This window comes from Heteronotia binoei, chromosome 14 (genome assembly GCF_032191835.1).
Source record: "Heteronotia binoei isolate CCM8104 ecotype False Entrance Well chromosome 14, APGP_CSIRO_Hbin_v1, whole genome shotgun sequence".
NCBI classification, from domain to species: domain Eukaryota; kingdom Metazoa; phylum Chordata; class Lepidosauria; order Squamata; family Gekkonidae; genus Heteronotia; species Heteronotia binoei.
This window is the reverse complement of record NC_083236.1, coordinates 72,018,255-72,042,446: the sequence shown is the minus strand read 5'-3', so window position 1 is coordinate 72,042,446 and position 24,192 is coordinate 72,018,255. Positions and strand designations below refer to the sequence as shown.

At 56.1% G+C, this 24,192-nt stretch overlaps 2 protein-coding genes across 2 annotated transcripts in view; one reads left to right on the top strand and one right to left on the bottom strand.

Moving 5' to 3' along the window:
- The window catches only part of DHX38 (DEAH-box helicase 38), a 138,613-nt gene that overhangs the window by 90,978 nt on the left and 23,443 nt on the right, over window positions 1–24,192 (top strand). The window lies entirely within an intron of this gene.
- Window positions 6,462–24,192, bottom strand: part of ZFHX3 (zinc finger homeobox 3) — a 90,353-nt gene continuing 72,622 nt past the window's right edge. Inside the window, exons 7-9 of the mRNA XM_060253937.1 lie at window positions 14,924–15,029; window positions 8,934–14,273; window positions 6,462–8,195 (exon numbers count right to left, since the gene is read on the bottom strand). Of these exons, the coding sequence (XP_060109920.1) occupies window positions 6,706–8,195; window positions 8,934–14,273; window positions 14,924–15,029 (6,936 nt within the window). The 3' untranslated portion in view covers window positions 6,462–6,705. The remainder of the gene's footprint in view (window positions 8,196–8,933; window positions 14,274–14,923; window positions 15,030–24,192) is intronic.

Sequence of the window (24,192 nt, the reverse complement as noted above, 5' to 3'; positions counted from 1 at the left end):
AAAGAACAAGAACTGCTGACACTGGAGCTTCGCTTTGAGGCTTCTGGTCTCCACCCCACCCAAGAGGCAGCTCAGGCAGCCCACCGTGGCCCAGCTCAGAAACAAATCTCTCCCCACGGATGCAAGGCTGGGCATTTGGGATTATTCTGCCCAGGCCCCCAAGCCTGGAAGGAGCAAGGGCTGGTTGCTCCTGACTCACTGCCGGGGCCTCCTCCAAGGAAACCTCTCCAAGCCAGATTGTTCAACTGAGCCCTTGGCCAGCAGAGAAACCACGGACAAATTCAAGCCATGCACAAGCCACCATGTCTACTCTGCAAGTGCCCCCCCCCCCAGGAAGTGCTGGTGTTCGCTGCGGGGGACCACAGTGCTGTTTTCCATTGGCTGTAGCCCGAGGACACTGGACACGGGCAGCTTCCAGGTCCTCTGTGGAAGGCCCCAAAGGAGAGCAAGTCAGAGCCTGGGATGCAGGCTCAACCCCTCACCCACCACCACACCTCCCATGGGCCAGGCGCCCTTGCAAGCCTGCTGAGTGGCCTGAACAGAAGATGGCCAAGCTCTCTGGAGGAAGGGGGGCACAAACTCACTACAGCTCTCAAACCATCCACTGGAGAGCCAAAGCCACAAGCCAGCTGAGGACAGGGAAGTCCAGGCGCAGCACTCCTGCCCATTCATCCCCCTCAAGGGCAGCCCCACCTTTCCCCCTTCGAGAGGGAGGATGAAGGTGATGCTTCCTTCTCTTCTCCCCCTGCAGCCACAGAAGAGGAGAGGGAAAGACCAAGCCCTGGAACGGCAAGCCCAGAAAAGATGGAGGGAGACCCTCGGCTCTGGTTGGCAACAGGAGCTGCCACAGAGCATTCAGGTCAATCGGAAGTTACCCTTCAAGGCCAGAACTGTAACAGCTGATTTCAAAAAAGGGAACTTTACAAAAACAAGGGGAATAGTTAAAAGGATGCTGAACAGGAAACCCACAAGAGTCAAATCCCTAGAGGATCCTTGGAAGCTATTTAAAACCACACTAACTGAAGCCCAAACCGAATGCATCCCACAGGTGAGGGAAGGCACTGCCAGGCCTAAAGAAACGCCCAGGTGCTTCACAGCAGAGGACACGGAGAAGCTAGAAATGAGGAAAGTGGGAGGTTTGCCCCAAGGAACTGAGCAGGAGGCTCTGGCCAAAAAAAGGCAAGTCAATAATTAGTCATGCAAAAAGAGATGTTGAGGAATGGGTTGCTAAAAGCATCAAAGACACACAATAAACATTTAAAAACCTCTATCCAGAGCAGGAAACCAGCCAGAGAAGCAAGGAATGAAGGAATTGCTAAAGGAAGGTGGGGAGACGGCAGAGAAGCACCGTGACTTTTTTGCTTCTGTGCTCACTGTGGGAAGTGGGGGGCACAGACCCATCGTGCCACAGCCCCCATTTTCAGGAAGGGAGTCTGAAGAACTGGGCCAACTTGAGGTGACCAGAGATGAAGTTCTAGACCTCCTGGGGAACTTCAAAATGGACACGTCTCTTGGTCCTGATGGCAGCACCCAAGAGGTCTGAGGAACTGTAACGGGAGGCAGTTAATTTACTACCTTGTAGATCTGTAACCTAAATGAGAGAGGCATATGTTACACCACTGGAAGGATACCGTTGTCACCCGAGCGTGCTGCAGCAGTCAAAAGGGGTTATGGGGAAAGGGACTGAAAACAAAACAGCTGGGACTGGGATAATGCTCCTGTATCAGTCTATGGTGCGGCCTCATTTAGGATGCTGTGGCCAGTTCTGGTCCCCCTTCTCTCCAGGGCCATGTGCGGGAGTAAGCAAAGTAGGCAGTCCCTAGGGCACCACTGGGCACCCCCTCCCCTCCCCTCCCAGACACCTGACTCTGGCTCCTGGCCACTGTCGTCTTGGCACAGACCCATCACCAAGCCCCCCCCCCCCCCCCGATGTGCAGCTTGGATCTCCCACCTCAGCCTATCCCGCCACCCTCTTTCCTGGTGTGGCCAGCAAGCACTTACTCTCACAATTTTTATCATAACATATCACATTTTTTAAAAAAAGATTAAAATAAAAAATCAGTAAATTAAAAATGTGAAAATTTTCAAGTTTGGCGCTCTTCATTTCCCCTATATTTTTAATAAAGGGGGGGGGGCACCAGAAAGCCCAGCTTCTCTTCCAAAGGCCCTGTGGAGCTAGAAAGCAGCCAGGAGGATGACGGGCTAGGAGGGAAGGCTGCAGAGGCTGCTGGGACTTCTCAGTTGAGAAGGGGGGCAGGGGGGGGGGATGATAGCATTTTATAAAATTAAGCCTGGGGTGGAGAGAAGAATTTCTCCCTCTCCCCAAACAGTAGAACTTGAATGAATCCTCCAAGGGAGCTGAAGGGCAGGAGGCAGCCAGAAGGAAAGACTTCATTTCACAGAGCACTGGGGGGGGGGGGGGCGCTCTGGGAGCCAACTGACCTGGATGCGGGCAGCAGTCCAAGAGAAGCCAGCAGAATGGCACCCCCCCCAGAAAGTGTGGACACTTGTGCCATTCACGGTAACCAGAGCCTGGGAATGCCACACCCCCCCCCCCCCGTCAGGCTTGCAATCCGCAGGGTATCCCAGCAGCCCCCCAAGGGCTGTAACAAAAACATGAAGTGTTATTTCTGATGCTAAAGCGTGGCAATTTATTTATTTTATTCCATTCATCTGCCAGCCTCCCTGCAAAAGCAGGCTGTTAGGCTTGTGGGAGCTCAAGATCCTGACTGTGCTGTTGCCCAACACGTCCCCTCCCCAGCACCCAATTGGTGCCCCCCCCACCTTATAAAGCTGCAGGCTGCACATGGATCCCCCTTCGTGCGTTTCTCGGTGGCAGCTTCCAGCTCCCCTGGTCAGTAAGCCAAGCAAGCGTGTCAAGCAAGGGTGTTACAGTTCTGCATCTGGGGGGTGCCGGACGGAAAACCCTTCCCAGGAAAGGAGCACAGCATCAGAAGGGCTGGCAGCACCAGCCTGGCAGGGAAGCAACAGCAACTCCTGTGGTTTGTGGCAAAGGAGAGGCAAAAGGCCCTCCCTCGGGGGGCCTGACTCAGCCTGAGCGGAGGAGCCATCCCTGTTCCTAAAATCTCTCCAGGCCTGGACATTTCTGAGTTATGCCTCTACCCTGCTGAAGGAAGTCTGCACTTTCCCCGAAGGCTCAGCAGGAGGAAGAGAGGGAGGGAAGCCTTCCCTCAAGAAGCAGGCCAAGACCCCCCAGGCACAGGAGGCAGCAAGGAAGGACCGGACCCCCTCGCCTCCTCCGGGAGGAGCAAGCCAGCAGCAGGAAAAGCCCGGATTCCCACGGTGGGGGGGGGGCTGCTGGCTTCCCCAGAGCAGGAGCCTGTGGCTGGTGTGGGGGGGGGAGGGAAGGAGGGACCCTTTCCAAAACTGCTCTGACAGGGAGGGCCTCTTCCTCCTCCTCCCCCACTGGGGCCGCCTTTGTGCCCCCTCCCTGGAGGTAAGAGCTGGCTCACCTGCCTGGCTTTGGGGAGAGAGAGCCAATCCAGGGTGGGATGGTGTGTGGGGGGGGGAAAGAACCAGCCACCCATCCCCCTCCAGTGGGCAGGCGTCTGGCCTCTCTGCTGCTTGCCTCCCCACCCCACCCTGAGAGGGCTGCGGGCAAAACGGGCGGCCTCCCCCTTCCCCTGCCACCCTCCAGCCTCATGAAAGGGGGGAGCCTGCAAGGACTTTGGGCCCCCAGCAGCAGGCAAGTGACCGGACCTTGAAGTCACACAAGCACACCTGGGGGGGCCCTGCCTTCCCCTGCCCCCAACAGCAGATGCTCCTCCCCCTCCTCCGTGGAGCCCAGAGGCTGTGCCAGGGCTTTTCATGGATCACAATGAGCAGGAAACATATACTTGAGGAATACTTTCAAAGGAGTATATTCAATGACCATCTACAATCAACTTAACTATGACAACAAAGAGGCTGGTGACAAATCTGCTTTCTTCCCATCAGAGGTTACAGGAACAAAAAAGCCAGCAAGACAACGGCATAGAAAAACACCAACAGCATTTTTGGTTTCACTTGGCAAAGGCTGTGCTCAGACCCTGACCACCTCAGTTAGGATGACCCCTGTTGTGCTCCAACTTGTACTGCCACATCATCCACCAGCCCCCCCCCCCAGCATCAAAACAAACACAAATAACCCCCAGTTTGTGTTGCACGGGGGGGGGGGGGCATGAGTCTTCTCAGCCCCTGCCAGCAAATCAACTGATCCCCCCCACACACCATGCCCTGAAGGGAACACCAGACGGGTTGTGGGGGACTCTGCCCATGAGGCCCAGGGCAGCCTGCAAGCCAGGAGCCAGAGAGATGGGGAGGGCGAGGCCTGGCCTGGCCTGTCCCACCCAGGTGGGGAGGCCCCTTTCGGAAAGGGGGGAGGAGCAGACAGGACCTGCCCCTGGGTCCAAAGGAATCCGCTGGTACCACAGAGAACCACACACAAAGCAATTCCCCATTCCAGACGATACCAAGTCACATCCAACTGCCTCATGGCTTATACCTGCATATGTATATACATGTGTGTACGTATTCATATGAGTGCATGTATATGGAATGGATAAAAGAGTGTGAGGAAACACAAAACTGTAGCTTTAAAATGCAAAGGAAGAAAAGAGCTCATCTCAAGCAGAGAGAGAGAGAGAGGCGTGAGGGGGCTCTACTCAAGGGAGGCGGTGATGCTCAGCCAGCCGCCACGGGGTGGGGTCACTGGCATCTGGGTAGGAACATTCAGCTGGGCTTTTTAAAAATGAAAAAAAGACATTTGCATCTTTGCGCCCCTGTCTCATTAGCAATTTGCACAGGAGTTCCATGGGGGCTCCTTCCTTACAGTGGAGAGCAAGGGGTAGGGGCTGGTCCTTCCTTCTCAAAATCCACCAAACCAGAACAGCCCTGCCTCCAACCACTCACCACCTCCCCCCTTTGGAAACAGGGCTGAGAGTGAGGCAGAAGAATCCAGGACAGCTGGCCGAGGCCCAGCTCAGCAGCCCCCCCGCCCCGTGTCTCCAAGCACCACCCTTCAGCAGCAGAAAGCCTCCCTGTCCAGGTGCAGTCCAGGTAGGGGGGGGGAGGCACATCCCACTCGCTCCCCCGTGGTCTGGCCCAGAGGACCCCCCCTCCTCTGCGGGCAGCAACAGCACAGAGCACAACCTGCAGGCCAACGAGGATTCTTTTTGGAGTTTCTTTATTTAAACTGAGTCTTGTGGCTGAAATCAGAAACAAATCCTCCAGTCAAAAGAAGCCTTTTGCTCATTCTGCACCGTGGTGAAAAGGGTTTGTCTTTGGATTTTATTTAAAGCATGAATTTCTTTTTGAGGAAAGGAAAACAAACAAAAAAACAAAAAAACAAAAAAACCAAAACCAAAATCACACACACATACAAAACCCAAAAGTCATTGGAGAAGAGAAGCAAAGGCCGACACAGTTCCAGACAGAGCCTTCAACACATTTACAAAATGCGGAAAGGAAAAGGTCAAAGGAAGAAAAAGAAGACAGAGTTAAGTGCACAGGGGGTAACAGACATGTATACACCTTAAAAAGTTTCGAACCCCCAACAAAAATATTCTGCAAGGGATCCTACTGACCCCAAACCCTTTGAATTTTCCCCTTAGTTTTTATAAAATAATTATGCAACCACCCTCTAAGAAATGAAGGCAGTGACGGGCGTGGGAGATCCCGGGATGGAGGAGGAGGGAGTTGAGGTACAAAGGGGGAAAAGCTCCGGCGAATCAGTCGATGGAGGATGAATCTATCTGGCTAGGAATGAACAAGACAACATCCAATGAGAAGCTGGCAGCTGGACCATACAAAAGCTAAATGTACACAAAAAGGGTTCTTCTTCTTTTAAATCTACCATACTGCTTCAGTTCATTTCCAATGCAACAATCTACTCAACACCAAAAATGGTCATATCTATCATAAATACAGAAAGTCAGTTGTTTTAAAATGCATTTGAAGCTCCAAGTCCTTAACACTCTTTGTGTGTTGTTGCGTTTCTTTTTTTTCTGAAAAGTGGGGGTGCTGAACTTCCCCCCTGGAAATTGGCTTCAGCAGAAAAGCTACCATTAAAATCCCCAGAAAGCTAACTCAGTTCACATTGTTTGTCTCTTGAATACTTTCTGCCCATTTTTAAATTAACAAAAGGAAAAAAAATCCTTTTCTTGGAAAAAAATCAAAACCAAAAAAGAAATTATATATATATATTTATATAAAGCAATGATTCTGAAAACTGAACAAAGTGTGAGCGATTGACCTGAGAATCAAAAGACGTTACATTTCTCTCCTTTCCTTTTAGCAAGCCATTGGTATCGGAACGCTACGATAGATAGCGAGACATTTAAAACTGGAACCAGGTGGTCTGCTTTCCCATACAGGTATGCCGGCCTCAGCTGTGCTCTCCTGGAGGGGGGGGGGCGGAGGGCCACAGGCACCGGCCGGGCTGGGGGGGGCACATGCCTGCCTGCCTTTCTCTCAATCTCGTGCCTTCAAGACCAACCAAGTGGAGCCAAAAGACGATGGGCTTCATTCAAAAGAAAGCAATGGGAAACCTGCCGGCATATCCTTCTATGGGAAAACACCCCACACTTTTCATTTCTTTTTTTTTCTTTTTCTTTTTTGGTTAGAAGCTTTGGAATTGCAGTTAGTCTATTTTTGAAATTGGTTTGTTAATTTTTTTTAAATTCATTTTTTTAAAATTGTTCCTCTTCAAAGCTTACAATCGAAAAGTGTGCCCCCCGCGTCCCTTTCCAGGCTAGCGAGAGGGCGGTCCTTGGGGCAGCTGGCCTCTTCGGGCCTCTCTGCCAGGCTAGCCGGGGGGCTGCTGCTCAGGTCCGAGTCAGACTCCTCCAAATAGTCATCATCTCTTGGCATCGAGGGCTGAACCCCTGAGGTGCTGCTGCATGAACTTGAGGTAACCGTTGAAGATGAGGAGAGAGGCGGAGGCGGCGGTGGCGGAGGCGGCGGTGGGGGCCAAGACTTGCGGGAGGGGTGGGGGGGCGCAGAGGGCGGGGGGGAGGGGGCGGCAGGCTGCGAGGTAGATGCGGTGCTGGGGTCGGGGAGGCAGGCGGAGTGAGGTAATAGACTGGGGTGCTCTTTGGCGTTTCTTGCTGCTCTTGGGATTGTTCGATGTTTGTGCGGGGCAGACTCGAGATGCTGCCGCAGGGCTTCGTCCCCACACATCGTGCTCTCGCACGCCACGCACTGGTACGAGCCGCTGCCCTGGCCGCTGCCGCCGGCAGGCACGTGAAGCACCATCTCCTGCAGGTTCACCGCAGACTGGCCGAAGCAGCAGAGGGACTGCAGGTGGTCGCTGGCCGCCTCCGGGGTGCCGAAGCTCGCCTGGCACTTGCGGCAGACCAGCCGGTACTGCACCCGGGGGACGAGGAAGGGGTCCCAAAGGGCGGGCGCCGCACTGTGGCCCTCAGCTTCGGGCTCTTCGGGAGGTGGGGGCAGGTGGGGGGACGCCTTCTTCTGCTCTTCTGGCGGGGGGGATTCTTTGGCAGGGTCTTTGTCTGGAGTCGCCGTCCCCGAAGGGACTGGGGTTTGGCTTCCTTTGGGGGGGGGTGGCTGCGGGTGATGCACTTGCCTCTGCCGCTGCTGCATCTGCGCCGCTTCCTGCAAGCTCTGTTGGTATTGCTGGTACTGCTGCAGCAGAGCGCCCGAGGACAAGCCCAGCAAGGCCTGCGACAGCGCCGGGCTGTAGGGGAACAGCCCTTCCATGCCGTACAGGGGCTGCAGGTAGCCGCTCTGCAAGGCTCCTGGGATCTGGGGGGCGTAATAAGGAGAGAACCCGGGAACAAAGTAGGGGAGGAACTGGCTGGTGAGCAAAGCGGCGGGGTCGCAGTTGAGGGCCGCCTGCAGGGCCTGGAGCTGGGCCGGCTCCACCGAGTACTCCAGCGCAGGCAGCGTGGCGGAGAGGGCTGGGCCGGGGGCCTCTGCTTTCTCTTTCTTGGGGACCAGCGGAGAGTCCCCCTTCGCTCCCCTGGGGGCCTTCTCCTTCGCCGCCTTCTCGCTCTCCTTGTCCTTCCGAGGAGGCCCCAGGGGGGCAGAGGCTGCAGCGGTGGTGGCTTGTGCTGGGCTGGGGGAGCTCAGGGAGGCCGAGGGCTGTTTATTTGGTAATCCAGAGGTGGGGAGGCCGGGCGAGGGGACGCTTGTGCTGGGCAGACCCATCAGGCTGGGCTTGGGAGAAGTTAAAGCTGGAAAGCAAGAGGGAGGAGGAGGAGGAGTTATGATGCTGGGGGAACTACCAAAGAGCCTCATTCCACTGGCCGCTTGGCTGGGCTGTCCATGGAGAGGGAGGAGGCTAGGCCAGTCTTCCCCCTCCCTTCCCCTCCCTAGCAGAAACCTACTGGGCAAGGAAGGGAAAGAGCTTGGCCACTCCGCTGTGGATGCCGGGGAGGTGCTGGAGTGTCCCCCCTCCCACCTGAGGGAGGGAGAGAGGGCAGCCGCAGGCCTTACCAGAAGCGGCACCCTAAATCTTTGGCAAGCCCCCCTACAAGATGCTATTGTTCAGGCCCCGCCCCCACAGCTCCTCAGGGGCTGGATGGATCCCCATCTCATGCCGGGCAGCTTCAGAGCCGCCTTCTCGAGCTGGCTGGCTGCAGCCCCACCTTCAGAGGCAGCAGAGTTCTCTACGAGACGGGCAGCACCCGCATGGCCTGGCACTCGTGAGGAGCACTGACAGCTCTGGGGGGAGGACCAGCAACACTGGGTGGCCCCATGGGCCCGAAGCAGCCGGCTGGGAGAGAGCCCCTTGCAGTGAGGAGCCCACCCCCAGCAGGAAGCGCTGAGCCCTCTGCTGGTCTGATGGAGCTCCGCAGCCAGCAACTCTCCCCCAGCCCCTACTGGCAGCCGGCCTGTCCTCTCCTTCCGCTCTCCCAGCCCCCCCCCCCCACGCGTGCCTTCTCCTCCCCGGCAGGCCCCGTGCCACTCACCTGTGTCCGAAGGGGTGAAGGCGGGCAGGGCGGGGCTGTTGAGGCCCGGCAGCAGGACCGGAGGGATGCCCTGAAGGGCGGGGTAGGCGGCAGGGAGGTGGAGCGCCTGCAGTGGGGGGCTGTCAAAGATGCTGCCCTGGCCGAGGACCTCGTTGGCCTTCTTGATGCGGTCCAGCTCCTGCTGAGCCATCAGCTGGCGGACGGTCGCAGGGTCAAAGTACTCCTTCTCCTTGTCCAGCTGGCTGCCGATGGTGTCCTTCACTTTGGAGATGTGCTGCTGAGAGAAGATGTGGTCCCGCACCGAGAGGCGAGCGCTGTACTTGATGCCACACAAAGTGCACTCCGTCTTGGGCCCCTCGTAAGTGGCCTGGTTAATGCCAAAGTGCTTTGCCATGCTGAGCTTGTTCTTCTTCTCCTTGGCCCGAGCGTTCTGGAACCAGACCTGGACCACGCGCTTGGGCAGCCCGATGTCGTTGCCCAGCACCTCGCACTCCAGCATGGTGGGCGTCCTGTAGTCGTTGAAGCACAGCTTCAGGACTTTCAGCTGGAGGTTGGTCATCTGAGTGCGGAAGCGCTTCTGCCCCGGCCGATCCCCGCTGTCCGAAGACTTGCCTGCAGTGCCGCTGGTGCCCGGGCTGGGCGAGCAGGGGTCTGCCAGGCTGGAGGTCTCGCTGTAGTCCACCGTGCCCTCGTTGTCATAGTCCTTGCTGTAGAAGCTGGGAGCTGGGCTGACCAGGCCAGAAGACAGCCGGTCTTCGTACTCGGACATGGCGATCATGGCGGCCTTGGTCAGACCCTCACTGGGGCCTGGCAGGCATTTGGCTTCACCGGCCAGTCCGGCGACACCCTCATTGTCCGCGGTCCCCTCGTCACCCGTGGTGGTGTCCGTGATGGCTGTGTTGACGGAGGAGCAGTCGTCGTTGTCCAGCTTGGCTTGGTCAAAGCTGAGATTGACAGACGAGAGGGAGGGGCTCTCAAAGTCTTCCATCCCCTCCACCTTGATGGAAGAGGGGCTCAGCAGCGTATGAGGCGAGAGGTCCAGAGACTTGCTCACTGGGGAGAGGGCCTGGCTGTCACTGGTGCTGGGGGGCAGGTGGGAGAAGCCTGTTCCATCAAAGATGTCGGCCTTCATGTGGAGCCCTCCATCGCAGTCTAAGAGCATCGCCGACAAGGTCAGGTTGTAGCCTGCCCGCTTGGCCTCGTGCCAGTGACGGGAGCGGATGTGTGCTTCAAGGGCAGTTTTTGCTTTGAAGAGTGCCCGGCAGAAAGGGCACCGCCGGTGGGCTTGGGCAGGCCCCACAGCTCTGAACTGCCCCTTCCGCTCCCGCGCCCGAGTGTTCTGGAACCAGACCTGCACCACACGCTTCTTCAAGCCCACCTCGTGGGCGATGTGGTCCAGCATCTTGCGGGTGGGATTGGAGTCCAGCAGGTACTTCTGGTACAGGACCTCCAGCTGCTCGGGCGTGATGGTGGTGCGGAGCCGCTTGTCTCGCTGCGGCTCCTCCCCGCCCGTGCTGCTGTCGTTCTCCCCGGGGCTGGCGCTGGCCTTCTCCTCCAGCTTCCTCTTCAAGGTGCTCACGGTGGACGTTGGGGTGGAGGGCGAGGTGGCAGAGCTCAGGGGGAGTTGGGGGAGGCTCCCCGACAGGAGCTGGCTGGCCAGCAGGGGGTTGCTGGGGTCAAAGAGCATGAAGGGCATGTCGAGGGCCCTGTCCAGGAACTGGGGGTGGATGAACTGGTTCTGAGCACTCAGGAAGTGGAGCTGCTGATGCTCCTGCCAGTGTTCGAAGGAGGGAAAGGCCAGCTTGCACTGATCGCACTGGTAGGGGATCAGCTGGGGAGGCAAGTTAGCCAGCTGCTGCTGCTGCTGCTGCTGCGGGGGACTGGCCGTGTGGAGGGGCTTGAGGGGCAGGTGAGAGAGCTGGGAGGGGCTCAGGCTCGACTGCGGCAGGACACAGGGGGGAGGCTGGACCGGCTGCGGCAGGGCCAGAGGGGAGGGCTTGGGGTGCGCTGAGCTGGGGGCCCGCTGCTCACCGCCGGGGTCTTCTTGCTGCTGCAGCTGAAGCACCTCCTGCTTTGGTTGTACTTGCTGCTTCTCGGGGGTTTGGTTTTGCTGCATACTTGGAGGTTCAGGTTGCTTTGGTTTGTCATCCGCAGCCTCTGCTTTAAAGGAAGAGTCATCCGCTGCCTCAGGGGCCATCTGGGGCAGGAAAGTGGAGGAGGAAGAGGCTGCGTTTGCGGAAGAGGTGGGGGTGCTGTAAGTCTGCAAAGGCATCGGGGTGCTGCAGGAGGAGCTGGTCGGGGTGAGGAGCTCCGCCGCGTCCATGGAGTCCTCGTTCTGGCTGTCGTCCTGCCCCTCATCATCCTCGTCTTTGTAGCACAACTTCTTCTGGTGCTTGATGAGGTCAAAGATGCGCTGAAAGACGAGGCTGCACTTCTTGCACTGGTAGCTGAGGTTGCTGGTCCGGATGTACCTGTCGTTGGTGAGCTCCCGCCTCTCCCCACCTTCTTTGCCTTCTCCTTGGTTCTCGTAGTTCTTCCTGGCTTTCTGGCGGGCATTCTGAAACCACACCACGATCACCCGGGTCGGGAGGTTCAGCAGGCTGGAGAGCTGCTCAAACTCATCGTCCTTTGGGTAGGCGTTGGCATCGAAGAAGTCCTGCAGGACCCGCAGCTGGTAGTCCGTGAAGCGCGTTCGGGAGGACCGCTTGCTCCCCCAGTATTCGTGCTTCTGCAGCGGCTCCGGCGAGGGGGGCCGCGAGTCAACCTTGAGGTCCTCCAGGCTGGTGATGGGGGGGTTGCTGAAGTTGTAGGGGGAGTCCTTGTTGCGCTGGCGCTCCTTGAAGAGGGTGTTGCGGAACCAGTGCTTGATCACCTTCTGGGGCAGGCCCGACTTGTCCGCCATCTCCTTGATCTGCTCCTCGCTGGGGGAGTTGTTGATGTCGAAGTACTGCCGCAGGACACGCAGCTGGTCATCTGTGATGCGCGTGCGCGGCCTCTTGCTCTGCTGCTGCTGCTGCTGCAGAAGGCCTGGGTTCAGCTGGTGCTGGTAGAGTTGAGCCAGGTCCGCGGGCAGGGGGTCGACAGGGCCCAGCTGGGGGGGCAGCTGGGCGGGCAAGCTCTGAAGAGGCAGGCTCTGCATCATGAGGGGAGAGAAGAGGGGCAGCTCCATGGGCATGAGGGGCAGCGAGGGCTGGGCAGGGGCCACGGTCGGAGAGGAGGCCGGTGGGGCCGAGGCAGGGATGCTGGGGGTGGGGGGCGGGGGTGGGGGGGCGGGGGGCAGCGGGGGCGGCTCTGGGGTCGGAGGGCGCAGTGGGTACAACTTGTCATAGTGCTCGCGGTACTGCTTGGCAAATTCCTCCAGCTGCTGGAAGGGGAAGTACTGCTGATGGACGTGCTCCTGGTGGCTCTTCAGGATGAGGACATTGGAGAAGAGCTTGCTGCAGGCAGAGCATTCCAGTCTCTCCACGTCGTCCACCCGCCCTTCCGGCTCGGGCTTCCCCACCCTCTTCTGCACCTTCTGCTTGTTCTCGTTGTATTGAATGACCAGCTCAAAGCCAAAGTTCTCCAGCAAGGCTTTAGTGGCGTTCCCGCGTGCGTCAGAGGCAATGCGAGGGGGGAGCAGCAGGGGGGGCTCCGCAGGCTGGGCTTTGGGCTTGGGGGGCTCCTGGGAGACGGAGCTGCCGTCCCCTTTCTCGGCGCTCTTCTCCTGCTCCTGCTGGCCTTCCTTCTCCTTGACAGCAGTCTTGGCTTTCTTGTCTGGTGGCTGGCTGTGCTGCAGGAGGACGCAGTGGGGCGGGGGTGGGGGCCCCGGGGTGTGGCTGGGTTGGGGGAGCTGCACCTTCAAGTCCTCCAGGAGGCCGGTCCCCGCTCCTGTCAACGCCAGGGCGCCACTGGTCACAGGCAGGCTCACCTCCGGGTTCAGCTGGAACTCAGCACTGGGGATGTAGAAGGGGAAGAGGAGATGCTGCTGCTGCTGCTGCTGCTGGAGGTGCAGGAGGGTCTCTGTGGTCATGGGGAAGTGGGGTAGGAGGGCCCCCGGGTTAAAGAGCTGGGCCTGCAGAAGGGCAGCCTGCTGCTGCTGCTGCTGGAGCTCATGCTGGAGCTGGGCCTGCACCTGAGCCTGCACCAAGGTGTGCGCTTGTTGCTGCTGCTGCTGCTGCTGGCGGGAGGCGATCATGTCAGCTAGCTTCTTGCGGTTGACCTCTTTGGGCTCCGAAGGGCTTGAGGAGGCAGCTGCTGGGGAGGTGTGCAGAGGAGAGATCTCACAGGAGACCTGGCCAAGGAGGCTGGCGGCAGGAGCTGTGCTGGCAGTGCTGGCGCTGGGCCCGGGGACCGTGGTGGGCGTATTGGTGGTTGTGCTGACAGGGCTGGGTGTGGAGGAGCCCAAGGGAACACTGCTGGCCCCGCCCCCGGCCGCTTCCAGCTTGGCCGCTCGTGCTTTGGTCTGGTGCAAGACGGACCTCATGTGGATCTCCAGGGTGGAGCTCTGGCTGTAAGCCACGTTGCAGGTGTTGCACTTGAAGGGCTTGTTGTCCGGGCTGCTGGTGGGCTCTTGCTGGCCGCTCGTGGACTCCTGGAGGGCTCGCTTCAGCTTGTGCAAGTGAGACACTGAATTGTAATGGACCAAAAGGATGTTCTTCTGCGTGAAGGACTCTTTGCAAACAGTGCACTTGTATGGACGGGACGGGTCCAAGAACTTCTCCATCGTGAAGTTTGGGCCTTTCCGGAATGGGAGAGCCCGCTTTGGTTCAGAACCAGCGTCCTCTTGCACAGACCCGGAGTCGCTCCCCGTGGGGCTCTGCTTGTCCTCCAAGTCACTCTCCTCCTCTTTGTCTTCCTCTCCCAGGAGGGGGTGGTCTTCAGCCAGGGAGGGGTCCCCCATGGCCAGGAGGTCTCCATTGATGAGGAGCCCGCTGTACAGCTGCTGGATGTCAGCTTCGCTCAGCTCCAGGTGGCTCGTTTCCAGGTGCTTCTTGAGGGCTTGGAAAGTGCGGAAGCTGCGCTGGCAAAGGCAGCACATGGTGGCAGCACGAATCACGTGGTACTGGGAGTGCAGCTGCAGCTTCTCGACAGTTTTGAAGGCCAGGCTGCACTGATTGCAGCGGTATTTGTACACGTGCCGGTCAGAGACAGGCAGCTGCGGCCGCTTGGTGTGCACCTCATTGAAATGTGCCTGGAGAGTAGTGGAGGTTTTGAACCCTTGACTGCAGCCTTTCTTCCAGCAGACAAACCCGGTGTCCTCCCTGGCAGAGGCCTGGTCGGTCAGAACAAGCTTCGGTTCTCCCCCAGGCTCCATGTTGTCTGAAGGCAGCGGGCCTTTCCCTGGGTCCTCCGAGGGCTCTGCGGAGATGGAAAGGGAGGGAAGACAAGGAGGCCATCTAGTGCTCCGTCTCACGGCCAGAAGCTAACTCCCCTTCCGGCTTCCATCTCCCCCTCCCCCCCCCCCACCGTGCAGGGTGGCTCCCCAGGCTCTCCAACCCCCTTCTCTCTCTTTGCCACCTGCATCCTAGAGAGGAGGGACTCAGCGCCAGCCCTGCCTCCTGGGGCAGGCACCTCAGCTGTACTGCTGTTCAGGTGGGTCATATAACTGAGGAGCAAAGCACTGTGGGAGAGGGATAGCCTCCTTGTGTGGTGGAGACTGGATGAAGCCTCCCGTCATGTCCCTGCCCCACCCGCTCCCCCTTGGGAGCTGGCCTGCTCCCAGTCTCCCGGCTGCAGCCCTGAAGGAGAGAAGACGCACACGCGGAGCAGCTGCTGAAGGGCCAGAAGGCGGGGGCTGCTTGCCTTCTGTGGCCAGAGACCAATGGCCTTAGTGCCAGAACGGGGGTGGGGGGGGGGAAGTGTGTGCTGCCCATGAACCCTCTGAGGCAGAGGCTCTGCTGGCAACCCCCCCTCTCGTACACACACACAAGGGGCTCAAGCACCAGGAGACCAAGAACCTGCCCCCAGCATTGCCCAGCAGCCTCGAACTGGGCCCTCCGGAGACTGACCAGGCTGCCTGGCCGGTTCCTCCACGCTGGCATTTCCATCTCTGTCTGGGGGGGCAGCAGCTGGGAGGAACATGCTGCTGGGCATCATCACCTCTGGCGTGGTCACCTGTGGAGGGGGGCCCAAGAGATGAGGGGGAGGAGAACAGAGGGGGAGGAGAAGAAGAAGGGGGGAGGAAAAGGAGGAGGAGAAGGAGAAAAAGAAGAAGGGGAGGAGAGGAGAGGGAGAAGGAGGAGGAGAAGGAGGAGGAGAAAGAGAAGGAGGAGAAGGAAAAGAAGAAGAAGGGGGAGGAGGAAGGAGGAGAAAAGGAGAAGAAGAAGGGGGAGGAGGAGGAGAAGAAAAAGGGGGAGGAGGAAAAGAAGGAGGAGTTGGAGAAAAAGAAGGGGAGGAGAGGGAGAAGGAGGAGGAGAAAGAGAAGGAGGAGAAGAAAAAGAAGGGGGGAGGAGGAGGAGAAGAAGAGGAAGAAGGGGGAGGAGGAGGAGAAAAGGAGAAGAAGAAGGGGGAGGAGGAGGAGAAGAAGAAAAAGGGGAAGGAGGAGAAGAAGAAGAAGAGGAGGGGGGAGGAGAAGGAAAAGAAGAGAGACACAGAAACATTTAAGGTCAGGAAGCAACACCAGCAGACTCCAACGCTCAGCTCAGGCACCCCCTTCAGCCCTCTCTGCAGACTGCCTTTTATGAGACAAAACTCAAACCAGTTAAAAAGGCTTCTGCTCTTTCAGACACCATCATCACTCTCTGAGAATTACATTAGGAATACTTCTGGCTTCATGCTCGGCCCGTATGCTGATCCCTGATGATGTTTTGTCCTGAGGTTCTTATGCCATCAAGCGGCAGCTGAGAACAGAGAGGGGCCCTGCCCCTAGCAAACCCCACTGGCTGCTTTTGGCTGTCCTCTCTTCTGCCAGACTCTTTTGGAGACATTGTGACCAAATGGCTCCAAATCAGGCCTCCCCACAGCTTCATACAAGGGCATGACGGTATCCAGGGCTCTTTTCCCCAAGGGAACCTGGCGGAACAGAGTTCCCAAACCCCTTAGTGAAAACCAAATTCTCAAAAAATATTTTGAAGTTTATGATGAGTTTCTCCTTCATTTCCTTCTTGAGAGTTCTGGCACTTTTTTTTCCAGAAAAAAAAGCCCTGACAAATATCAGTTATTCTAGTTTCAGTCCCTTTCCTAATAACTTAGCATGGAGTTTGCCTTTTCACCAGGGCCACAATTTAGGGGCAACATTTTTCATCAAGCTTTCTAATACCACCCCAAAATTTGCTTTCCTCTCATCCAGTTCAGAACCCATCAACATAAATTTAAAATGAGGATTTTTTGTTCCAGTGTGCATCACCTTACGCTTATGAACATTTTCTAGATTATTATCCACTTAGCCAATCTAGCTGGCTTCTCTTATGGCTCTTTGCAATCTGCTGTGGTTTCTGCCATCTTGAATAATGTGGCATCATCAGCAAACCTGGCCACGACACAGCTCAGCTCCAACTCCAAACCATTTATCAGAAAACTCAACAGTGCTGGTCCCCCTCCCCTCCCCCTCCACAGATGCCGCCTGCTGCTTCCTGCCACAAGCATCCAGAAGACAACTCGTCCCCTTGCCCCATCCCATGGTGGCCAAGGTCACTCAGGATTCTTTGGTACCCAACCTGAAGCCTTTTACCAATGCAAGGACAGAATGCCCGCTGGCTCACCATTCTCCACCTGCTTATTAACCTGCTCAAAGAACTTCAAGACATTAGTGAGGCAGGATTCCCCCTTGCAAAAGTCATGCTGGCTTTGTCCCTCAATATGCTCAACAATTCTCTTTAATAACAGTTTATACTACTTCATCTGGAACAGATGCTAGGCTACCTGATCTGTAATTCCTTGGATCCCTTTTGGACCCCTTTTTTAAAAACCACAGTGATATTTGCTACTTTCCAGTCATCAGGCACAGATGCCCATTTCATCTACGAGTTATATGCTTGTAGATCAACAGTTTCACACTTGAATCCCTCAGGAATCCTCATGCGCATGCCATCTAGACCTGCAGACTTATTAATCTTCATTTTGCTAGTAGTCCTAGAACTTCATCTTGTTACCTCAATTTGACCCAATTCTTCAGACACCCTTCCCTCAAACAGCAGCTCCAAAGAGGGTACGTGCCCCACATTTTCTACAGTGAAAATGAATGCAAAGAGGTTCATTCCATTTCCCTGACATTCCCCACCCCCCTCAAGTAATTCTTTCATTTCTTGGTTATCCAGCAGCAGACCAAGTGTCCTCTAGCAGCTGGTTTCCTGGTCCCGAAATAGTGGAAGCAATGCTAATTGTTTGCTTTAATGCTTTCAGCAAGCTGCTATTTGGCAATTCTCTTTCACCCCTCCTCATTGTGGCTTAAAAGTGTTTTGCAAGAATCTGTGCTCCTTTCTGTTCCCCTTTCGGAAAACTTTTCCAGTTTTGAAAAGAAGCCTTCTCTCCCTCTTTCTCTCTTTCCTTTTGTGCCTTTGACTTAAGCTGCTAACACTGCAGGCAGGCATCCTTGGAGGCCTTCTGATTGGAGGGATGCCTCCTACTTGGGCAGGCACTAATCAGTGCCCTTGAAATACTTTCCAAGGGGAGGGATTTGACTCTCCTGAGTTTCACTGCCCGCTCTGATGTCTGCTCATCTCTGTGACCAGGTGCTCCAAGGCACAGGAATTTATGACCTCTCAGAACCTGGTTTCTGTGGCACTGGGCCAGGAAAGGATCTAGACACCCCAACACAGAACTCAGAAAGAGGGAGAGCTGGGTTCCTTTAAGAGGTCTGCCAACATTGCTAGATGACACCAGGATTCAGGAGGAAAGCCAAGAAGCCAAAAGCCATTCTGAGATGCAGAGGAGCCCCTGTGTGTCAGACTGGGAGGAGGACCCGGGAGACCCCTTCCTGCTGCCAGAAAACTCCCTCCCTCCCTCACGGTATAACCCAAGTCACAGGGTCATTGGGAGGGTGAAATGAGGAAGGGAGAGAGAGCCACGAACACCACCTTAAGCTGCTGGAAGGGCAAGTAGCTGGCAAACATACAGGACTGAAAGAGAACCACAGAGTGGGAATGGACCTCCAGGGTCATCCAGTCCACGCCCTACACAATGCAGGAAATTCAAGGATCCCTCCCCTCCCCACCCCCAGTAATAGGGGATCCAAGCAGGGAACCTGCCTTATACCTGCAGGTGAGGGAACAGACGGACAAAAGCAAGCAGCCATTTTGCTGTCAGCAGAAATCTCACTAGTGGTGAAGGATGCCCAGCAGCAAAGAAGCAAGGTCTCCACTTGGACTTCTTACTCAAGGGCTTCAACCCACAGTTGTGCCATTCTACACAATGAATAAAACCCAAAAAGGGGGGGGGGCCACAACCCCACACGGGAAAAGTAACCAAAAGGTTGGAACAAAGAAAAATAAAGGAAAAAAGAACTATGCATGTGCTTAAAGACAAAAGCTCATTTTAATAAAAACAGGTTTAAAAGTATGCAAGAACCAATATCAAACACTTTTCTGTGCTAGGCCTTTCTCACTGAGCACTTAACAAAGACAAAAATAAGACGAATCCTATACAAAATGGGCCTGATTCACACAGAGATGTTCACCTGCCAATATTCTTGTAATCTCCCATGGGCGACTCATCAAGATGTGAAATATTTCCTTTGCCCTGGGATCTTATGAGCAGTCCAGTCTGAGCTGTTCCACACTCCAAGGGAGCGCTCAGCGATACCAGCACTGGCCCCACAGTGGTCGTCTGGTCGTCGGTGGTGATGACGGAGGGGAATTTCAAACCTCCACTTATACAAATGTAATGGGCATTTGTCTTTACGCTGGGATTGGGGACTTGCATGCTGGGCCACAGGAGTGGTGTTTTTAAAGGATACTTTAGAACTTCTGAATGTATTATTAAATTTTATTTTTTCCCCTCTGTTCCAACCTTTTTGGTTACCACTCTAGAAAATGCCACACAAAGGAGAGGCCACAGTGGAAGCCATCCCTGCCTGAGGATTCTTCTTGCCTTCCCCAAAGCAGGCAGGCAGGCAGGCCCAGCCAAGCCTGGAGGGCTCTCTCCTACCTTTTGGGGACTCACTCATGAGTGACGCAGAGATGGAGGAGAGAACATCCTTTCTCACAGAACAGAGCGTCTAACGGCCACAGGCTCAGCACGAAGGAGGAGCATTTCTTTGCACAACACACATGGAGCATGAATTCAACACAACACAACACATAAGCTGCTGCTGGCGGCCAGCTGACTGAGACGGCCTTTCCACAATCATGGAGGATCGCTCAGAAAGGCCATCTGCTAAACAGAGCAAAGGGGAAGCAGCACCAGAGGCTGGGGAAGGGCCCTCCACAAGCATCTCCTCTGCTGCTGCCTCGGGGCGGGGGGGAATGGGCCCTGCTCTGCCCCTCCAAAGCCAGGGCAAGGCAAGAAGCTCCCCAAGGCTGAGGAATTGCCACCCTGGAAGTTCCCTTCACGGGAGGCCTTCCACGCAGAGATCCTTTAGGAAGAAGGAAACTGCCTTGCAATGGGGGTGGAGCCGGGGAGTCTCCTCATCCCCCCCCCCCCCCTTTTCCTTTTTGTCCCTTTGGAGAGAGGAATCAAGAGGGAGGCAGGAGCAGAAAACCTGGGATAAACAAGCCCCCCCCCCCCCAGTACCAATCCAGAGGACAACTGTGGGCTTTGCCTCTACATTAGGAAAACCTTCCTGACCGTTAGAGCGATTCCTCAGTAGAACAGGCTTCCTCCTTGGGAGGTGGGGGGCTCTTCTTCCTTGGAGGTTTTTAAACAGAGGCTAGATGGCTACCTGACAGCAATGAGGATCCTGTGAATTTAGGGGGAGGGGTTTGTGAGTTTCCTGCCTTGTGCAGGGGGTGGACTAGATGACCCTTGAGGACCCTTCCAACTCTAGCATTCTACAGAAAGACCAGGGCCAGCCCTAGACTATCCGACACCCGAGGCAAAGCTCACTGCTGGACACGCCCCCCCCCCCCCAACGGTAGCCCAATCCCTCCATTCTGTCCTACGGGCTCACAGCATCCAAAAGGGAGAAAGCCCCACTGCCTGTGCTTCTGAGAGCCATGGTGTGTGAGAGCCTTTCTCAGGGGTCGGGGTGCCAAAGCAGGGAGAAACCCCACCACCTCTGTCTCTCAGAGACTTGCGGGGGGGGGGGGGGACTCGGAGAGGTGGCCAGGCTAGGGGGCAGGACATCCCCCTTAGGGCACCCCAAGAAGGCTGGTGCCCTCGGCAGTCCCCTCAAGGCTGGCCCGGGGAACTAGAAACATAAATCATGAGAAAGATTTTTTTAAAAGCCAACAAGAGCAACATTATCTCACCCCTGAGCTGCATCTCATGACAAACACCGTGTGGCCTTTCCCCAGAACACCCAGACACCCCCCACCCCGCTCAGGAATTGGCTTTCATACACTTTAATTAGAAAAACTCAGATGGCTACCAATAATAATGGAAAGAGAGGCTTTTGCACTTGAAAGGTTGAAGTCAATCAAGTGTGAATGACGGCAAAACCAAGAGAGAGAGAGAGAGAGAGAGAGAGAGAGAGAGAGACTGGCTGACTCTGACTGAGTGCAATTCATCAGGCTTCTGTTGTCTTGCTGCGTCTTTAATCATAATTCCTGATTGGGATTCAAGCAGGCAGAAAGCAGCCAGCCTTTGTCTTCCTTCACCTCCCGTCAATTAACTCTCCCTGAAATATAATCATCAGCCTCGTGTGCTTCTCTGCATCTCAATCTGCAGCACCCAAGCAACAGGTCCCTCCGTCCCTCTGTCCTTCCTGGCCATGGGGACAGGCAGCAGGTGAAGAGACCCCCCCCCCCCCCCCCCCGCAGAGGGGCAGCACAACCGGCCTGCCCCCAAGTCAGTTTCCTGAAGGCAGCAGCTGCAGGCAGGGTGGATGGGGCAGGGAGGCATGGGAAAGGCCCCCACATCTGGGGGGCAAGGAGCCCTGACTGGGGCCAGCCTGTTCCTTTTGCCCCCCCTCCCTCCCCCCCTGGCCCAAAGCCCCGTCCACTTCCTGCTGGCCCTTCCTGACCCCCACTCCCTCCCCAGACAGCCAAAATCTAATTGGCCCAAAATGAAATCTCCCCTGCTTGCATTAACATCTCCCCTGGCCCTGCAGCCAGAGCCAGACAAAAGAGGCCATTTCCATCACAAAGGCAGGGGAGGAGAGAGGAGAGGAGCGGTGTGGGTGTGTGTGTGGGGGGGTGCAGGCCCACCGTGTGCTGGGGAGAAAAGCTTCATTAGGCCCAGAGAGGCAAAGTGACAGCACGGCACCAAGGTCACTCCTCATTTAGACCGCCTAATTGGCCAACGTGGCTCCAAAGGGCTATCATCTCGCAGGGCCCGGAATTAATGACGGCCGATGATTTTCATTACCTTCTTCTGAGATGGGGAAGGGGGGAGAGGAGCCCTGAACGACAGCAGGAAGCTCAGACGCCCCAGGCCCACGGGCCGCTCCTGCCAACTGGCCTGCCAACAGAGAAGGGGCATGGCAGGCAAGCACCATGCCCCCACCCTCGGGCCCAAGGGACCGGAGGGCGCAGCCTGGGCCCCGCACGTCCACAGCAGTCCAGGAACGGGGCTCACAGGGCCACACAGCACTGTTGCCATGGCGACAGACGGATTCGACACGGCCTCAGACACTTCCCCCAGAGCCAGCAAAGCCCAGCCCCCAGCAGTCCCACCAGGGCTCTGCTTCCCAGCAGTGGCAGGGCACCAAAGCCCTCATCCTGCCCCGACAGACGGGAGAGCCCCTTCCTGGGCACCAGCACGGGGAGAGGAGGGGGCAACCCATCCCAATCAGTGCCCCGGGCCCCAAGCTGGTGGGCTCTCCCCCCAATGCCTTCCCAAAAGACGACAGGGAGGGAGGGAGAGCCACGGGGGTGGGGGGGCACCAGGAAGGCGGAGGAGACAGGATGGAAGTCCAGCTCCCAAGGTGAGGGGGAAGGAAGAGGAGCTCGGAGAGCAGGGGAAGGACAGACATTGGGCAAGGGGACCTCAAGGCAAGTGACCAGAGAGCTGGAGGGCAAGAGGGAGTGGCTTCTCCACAAAGCCTGCTGCTCAGCTCTGGAACCCACAACCAGCCCTCGAGGGATGTGTGGCCCGTCTCCCCAGAGGCGCAGACTTTTCAATTTCCCAGAGGGGGGGCGCTGGGGCCCAGTTAGAGACGTTTGATCCAGTGACATCACAGGGAGAGGCCTCCATTATGGAGAAGCTCCCTCCCCATAAATTTAGGGAGCAGCCCCCCAACAATGCCCACGGACTGGGCCAAACCCAGGAAAAGGTGGGAGTTGGCCAGTGGTTATGGTGGTATCTCAGAGGTCTCTTAAGAACCCCGTGTCGCAGAGTGGTAAAGCTGCAGTAGTGCAGTCCTAAGCTCTGCTCACGACCTGAGTTCGATCCCCGGTGGAAGCTGGGTTTTCAGGTAGCCGGCCCAAGGTTGACTCATCCTTCCATCCTTCCAAGGTTGGTAAAATGAGCCCCCAGCTTTCTGGGGGGAAAGTGTAGAGGACTGGGGAAGGCAATGGCAAACCACCCCGTAAGAAGTCTGCTGTGAAAACGTCGTAAAAGCAACGTCACCCCAGAGTCGGAAACGACTGGTGCTTGCACGGGGGACCTTTCCTTTCCTTTCAGAGGTTTCTTGATGTGTCCTGTTTTTGAAATTCACTTTTAGAATAGTCACTTTAAGATCTGCAAATATTTTTTAATTTATTTTATTTATTTGATTTATATCCTGCCCTCCCCACCAAGGCGGGCTCGAATACGCATATCATGTGCTCATAGAATTGGATCCCCTGGGTTTTGAAACTTGGAGAGTGTTTGGAAGAGAGGCACTGGGGGCTATGCTGAAAATTTGGTGCCTCTACCTCAAAAACCAGCAGAGCTCCAGATACCCACAGATCAATTCACCATTATACTCGATGTATGGGAATCGATCTCCACAGGGAATAATGGAGTGTCCAGCAGACATTTCCCTTCCCCTTCACTATACCTGATCCGCTCGTCTGAAGAAGTGTGTTTTTAACACATGGAAGCTTATGTTCTGAATAAAAATTGGTTGGTCTTAAAGGTGCCACTTGACTCCTGCTTTGTTCAACCTTCCCCCCAGTGTTTTCTGATGACCCTGAAGCAGGGGGAGGACCTCCAAACTGCGGGATCCCCTGCCCCCAACTGGGGATTGGCAACCCTATGCCTAGGTGGTGAACAATTGTCAATACACACCTACTTGACCAAATCTTTTAGAGTGCAGTCATTTTGAGAAGAAAAAAAAAAGGTTTGCTGGGGCCATTAATTTTCAAGAGGATCTGGTTCAGCACCCACTTAACTGAATGTAAACAATCACAGGCTTGAAGAAGACACAAAATATCTATTTGCCAAAAGAACCCCCAAATACAATAGAAATATGTATGCAACACAGCAATACAGTGTTATTCCCCCCCCCCAATTTCTTCTCCAATCATTAACTAGTTGAACGAAGTTTGAGTCCAGTAACACCTTTAAGACCAACAAAGTTTTATTGTTTTAGCTCAATTAGCATTTCTAAGAAGCTGAGGGTTGAGGTTGTAAAGTCATTACAGCCCAGAGGGAAAATCACACAGACTCTACCACCCCATTCACGCTTTGAAGATAATCTCTTCCGTGTTGGCTGTCCAGAGGGGGCTCAGCCCCTGATGGGAAAATCCAGGGGGGGGGGCTCAAGTCCCCCAGTCCCCGCATAGTTTATGCCTATGGTTCTCTGGGTGAGCTGCCCCTTCCACCTCAGGGGCCAGCTTCCAGAGGGCCACCCCCCACCAAGGGCTGCTGGCAGCTACGGCAAGCCGTGCCCAGCAACAGCAAGGCCGCTGAGTCATGCTCACACCACTGCAGGAGCGTCTCCCGGCCTCCCCGCTGGGGCAGTCTCCTCTCAAGGTGGCTCAGTGACAGGCTACCCCGTGGAACCCCCTTACGCTGCTCTGCAAACACCCTATTGGTGGTGCCTGGCCCAAAAGACATGCAGTTGTCCTTGGCCGGGGCCTTTTCTGTCCTGGCCCCAGCCTGGTGGAACTCTCCCATCTGTACCCTGGGGGACCTGACACAGCTCTGCAGGGCTTGCAAGGCAGAGAGATGTTCCGCCAGGCCCTTCTCTCCCTCTCTGGCCCCCCTCCCACTGAAATTAGATGTATTCAGCGCCATCTGAATAATCACAGGTGTGAAATTGTTTTAACTAGTTTTGAAATTCTGGATGGTACGTTTCACTGTTGTTGTTCATTGC